This window comes from Boleophthalmus pectinirostris, unplaced genomic scaffold, assembly GCF_026225935.1.
Source record: "Boleophthalmus pectinirostris isolate CB_2022bp ecotype Guang Dong unplaced genomic scaffold, ASM2622593v1 HiC_scaffold_7, whole genome shotgun sequence".
Classification (NCBI taxonomy): Eukaryota; Metazoa; Chordata; class Actinopteri; order Gobiiformes; family Gobiidae; genus Boleophthalmus; species Boleophthalmus pectinirostris.
Genome location: NW_026571473.1, coordinates 41,567,207 through 41,571,965, shown reverse-complemented (window position 1 = coordinate 41,571,965; position 4,759 = coordinate 41,567,207). Strand labels below are relative to the sequence as shown.

The following is a 4,759-nucleotide window of genomic DNA, read 5'->3' as shown; positions in this document are numbered from 1 at the left end:
AGCTCCAGGGCCTTAAAAGTCTTTAAAAGATCTTAAATTTCATATTCTTAAATTAAGGCCTTAAAAAGTCTTAAATTCTGTTGGCAAAGTCAGATTTTTTTTCATAAAGGTTTTAAATTTCATTAGACTGTTTTCTGTTTACTCAACGATGTTAAACAGAAAGACAAAAAAAAACATAAATGAACGTCTAATCTGGACTTTATTAAAATTGGATCTGGTGTTTTTCGCTCACATAATGAGTGTGATGTTGGTTTTTACTTTTACTGAAGTGGTCTTAAAAAAGTCTTAAAAAAGTCTTTAAAAAGTCTTAAATTTGGGGTGGTCAAACTGAGGACACCTGGAAAACATCTTTTATTTCCTTTACAGTAAAATAAGACGAAGCTGATGCAAAAGTGTTACGTGTTTTATTTAAATCTAAAGTAACTTCAGACACTTTCTGTTCCGACTACGAGCAGAAAACAGTTTACATCAGTCGACTTGTAAATCATTCCAAACATCAGACTTTCCATGTCCTGGTTGGACTTGGGATCAGACGGTGGAGGTGTTTCCTGTTCTTTCTTAATCCTGTGAGGCTGTGAAAGAACCGGTGTTTATTTCTTGTTCTTTCGTGATGATTTAAGGTGATTTTTATCCTTGTGATTTCTTCTGCTCGAGAACCTGACTCCACATGTGAAAAGTGGGAAAAGTTCTAAACAAATGTGTGTGTTGTTGAGACGTAAGAGTGTGAGTGTTGTGTTCAGGTGGAACAGCAGCCTGGTGTCGGTCCAGTCCAGGAGAGACCTGTTCTGGCTCTGGAGGTTCAGCGGGAGGCGTTCGTTCTGGACGGGTCAGTGTCTCCTCGTCTCTGTGGGGTTTTATGTTCTCTTCATCTCTGCTGGAGGCACAAACACGACGCCTCGATCATGATTCCTTCTCCTTCATCTCTCCAAATTTACATCAGTCAACAAAGGTTTAAAATGACACTTGTGAGAATTTTTCCTTCACATTTGTTCCTTCTGTTCTGTTCATTTAAACGACTTTGTCCTTTGAAACAGAAAATAAAACACAGATCATCGTGGTGTAGAATTGACACTGGATTCTTTGGGATTTGATCTGGGTCCAGTCAAGTGGTAACGGAGGAAACAGGGTCAGATGTTTGACATTCAAATGTCTCTTATTCAGAAACTAGAGGAACTATTGAAATAAGTAAAGTATCAGAATGTAGGAAAGAGTTACACTCCAACAGGGTCAAGTTAAACCTGTGAGATTCTTTCAAGTTCAAGACAAAAAATTTAAAAAACTCATGTCAGGTAACGGAGGGAATGAAATATGCAGCACTTTTTTGGTCAATAAATCCAAACAGTGAAAACTCTTGGTTCTCACTTACATATCCTTAACAAACTGGTTTGAATATTTGCTTCATATAGTTTTCTACCATATGGTACAAGATTAGGTTGAAAAACCTCAGACTTTTTGACTCATGAGATTTTTTATTAAGAAAGTTCATGGTAACGGAGGGAAAAGTAACGGAGGGAAAATTGTACAAACAAGTAGAAGGTGCAGGATTTTACATCATTTGTCGCTTTTTTCTTCTGAAAACTTTAATATTACTTCAAAATGAAAGAAACTATTTCTATAAAATATGTCAGTCCTTCCAAGAACATTTTTATCATTTTAAATACTTTTATATATATTTAAAATCCTGTCCCTTCATCAACAGTTCAAAGATGGAATAACACAAGATATGATGAAATACAAACATTTATTGACATGATTTTTGGGTCTTTGAAATTTGGGAAATAATTTTTGTTCCATGTTTCATTCATGATCTGTTTAAAACAGATGGAACTTTAGAACCAAAAATGGAACAGAAAAAAGGTGAACAGTTTGATAAACTCGAGTACATATGTATCTGTTCAATACATCATTTTATTTTATTTTTATATCAGATGAATTCACTTGAGTTTTTGGTCTTGTTGTTTACTTCTGTTTGACCAGGTCCAGGTGAATTCTTCAGCTCTGATTTGAAGCGTGTGAAGGATTTTCTCTCATAACAAATTCTCCACACAGAATTATTTTTTTTGTGTCCTAAAGACAAGATCCAGACTTTTCCACAGCCGCAGGTCGTTTCTCTTCGTTATAAGTGAATCGTTTCTTTTATAAACTGCAGCTCTGAATATCACAATATCATTTACACAAGAATAATAATGAATCATTTTAGAAATAAACTCACACACAAAACAGCACAAACCAAACACACACCAACGATCTGAGGCTGTTTCAGCACAAAATAAAACTGTTCAGATCTGAAGAACCAGAATCACACAAACAAAACTTTTACATCACAAACGAAACACAAACGACTGACGGAGTTTTAGTTCTGTGTCGTTTGTGTTTGATGAAGGCGACTTCACACAGGTTTTCACTCCTGGTCTCTGTGTGTGCGCGTGCCCCCAGAGTGTGCGCGTGCCCCCAGAGTGTGCGCGTGCCCCCAGAGTGTGCGCGTGCCCCCAGAGTGTGCGCCCCCTGAGTGCGCCCCCAGAGTGTGCGCGTGCCCCAGAGTGTGCGCGTGCCCAGTGTGCGCGTGCCCAGTGTGCGCGTGCCCCAGAGTGTGCGCGTGCCCCCTGAGTGTGCGCGTGCCCCCAGAGTGTGCGCGTGCCCCCAGAGTGTGCGCGTGCCCCCAGAGTGTGCGCGTGCCCCAGAGTGTGCGCGTGCCCCAGAGTGTGCGCGTGCCCCCAGAGTGTGCGCGTGCCCCAGAGTGTGCGCGTGCCCCAGAGTGTGCGCGTGCCCCCAGAGTGTGCGCGTGCCCCAGAGTGTGCGCGTGCCCCAGTGTGCGCGTGCCCCAGAGTGTGCGCGTGCCCCAGAGTGTGCGCGTGCCCCCAGAGTGTGCGCGTGCCCCCAGAGTGTGCGCGTGCCCCCAGTGTGCGCGTGCTGAGAGTGTGCGCGTGCCCCCAGAGTGTGCGCGTGCCAGTGTGCGCGTGCCCCAGAGTGTGCGCGTGCCCCAGAGTGTGCGCGTGCCCCAGAGTGTGCGCGTGCCCCAGAGTGTGCGCGTGCCCCCAGAGTGTGCGCGTGCCCCAGAGTGTGCGCGTGCCCCCAGAGTGTGCGCGTGTGCGCGTGCCCCCAGAGTGTGCGCGTGCCCCCAGAGTGTGCGCGTGCCCAGAGTGTGCGCGTGCCCCCAGAGTGTGCGCGTGCCCCAGAGTGTGCGCGTGCCCCAGAGTGTGCGCGTGCCCCAGAGTGTGCGCGTGCGTGCCCCAGAGTGTGCGCGTGCCCCCAGAGTGTGCGCGTGCCCCAGAGTGTGCGCGTGCCCCAGAGTGTGCGCGTGCCCCCAGAGTGTGCGCGTGCCCCGCGTGCCAGAGTGTGCGCCCCCAGTGTGCCTGCCCGTGCCCCAGAGTGTGCGCGTGCCCCAGAGTGTGCGCGTGCGCGTGCCCCAGAGTGTGCGCGTGCCCCAGAGTGTGCCGCGTGCCCCAGAGTGTGCGCGTGCCCGAGTGTGCGCGTGCCCCAGAGTGTGCGCGTGCCCCCAGAGTGTGCGCGTGTGCCGAGTGTGCCGTGCCCCCAGAGTGTGCGCGTGCCCCAGAGTGTGCGCGTGCCCCCAGAGTGTGCGTGCCCCAGAGTGTGCGCGTGAGAGTGTGCGAGTGTGCGCGTGCCCCAGAGTGTGCGCGTGCCCAGAGTGTGCGCGTGCCCCACTGCGCGTGCCCCAGAGTGTGCGCGTGCCCCCAGAGTGTGCGCGTGCCCCCAGAGTGTGCGCGTGCCCCCAGAGTGTGCGCGTGCCCCCTGAGGTCTCTGTGTGACTGTGGCAGAGTGGTTTGCCTGTGACTGAGGAGGTTGTCGTTGTTTTTTGTTTCAGATTTTCCAGACGCGGTGGACAGAGACGCGGTGGACAGAGACGCGGTGGACAGAGACGCGGTGGACAGAGACGCGGTGGACAGAGACGCGGTGAACCTGTCTGGACTGAAGGGGGCGACGTCTCCTCACTGTGTCCTCATCAAAAATCCTAAAAACTGGATCCAGACGAACTGTTCCACAGACTCAGAACATCACTTTATCTGCTCCAGACCAGGTCCAGACCAGGACTGAACCAGGTCCAGACCAGGTCTAGACCAGGTCTGAACCAGGACTGAACCAGGACTGAAAATGCCTGAAAGGATCATTTCATACTTTTACTGTAAATTCAAATTTGTTTATTAATATTGTATTTTTGTCATAATAAAGAATCATAAACTTTGTTTTGTTCGACTTTGAAAACACAAATAATTCGTCTGAACAGAATTTGAAAATAAAAACCTGGGACGTCCTCGGTGTTTTGGTGGTCGCTAATAAAAGTGTGAAACCAGTGAAATGAAGGAAAGTTGTTGTGCAGAGACTGAGCGCAACAAACACCAGTCAAACACAAACACCAACACCAAACACCAGTCAAACACCAAACACCAAACACCAGTCAAACACCAAACACCAGTCAAACACCAAACAAAACCAAACACCAGTCAAACACCAAACACCAAACACCAGTCAAACACCAAACACCAAACACCAGTCAAACACCAAACACACCAGTCAAACACCAAACACCAGTCAAACACCAAACACCAAAACACCAAACACCAAACACCAAACACCAGTCAAACACCAAACACAAACACCAAACACCAAACACACCAGTCAAACACCAAACACCAAACACCAAACACCAAACACCAGTCAAACACCAAACACCAAACACCAAACACCAAACACCAAACACCAAGTCAAACACCAAACACCAGTCAAACACCAAAACACCAGT

The 4,759-nt window shown here is 47.8% G+C and overlaps 1 protein-coding gene across 2 annotated transcripts in view; it reads left to right on the top strand.

Moving 5' to 3' along the window:
- The window catches only part of LOC110153394 (FRAS1-related extracellular matrix protein 1-like), a 50,527-nt gene extending 46,257 nt beyond the window's left edge, over window positions 1-4,270 (top strand). For both annotated transcript variants that reach the window (XM_055164951.1, XM_055164952.1), the window contains 2 exons: window positions 741-826; window positions 3,824-4,270. In XM_055164951.1, the coding sequence (XP_055020926.1) occupies window positions 741-826; window positions 3,824-4,053 (316 nt within the window). In that variant the 3' untranslated portion in view covers window positions 4,054-4,270. The remainder of the gene's footprint in view (window positions 1-740; window positions 827-3,823) is intronic.
- The last annotated feature ends 489 nt before the right edge of the window (window positions 4,271-4,759 follow it).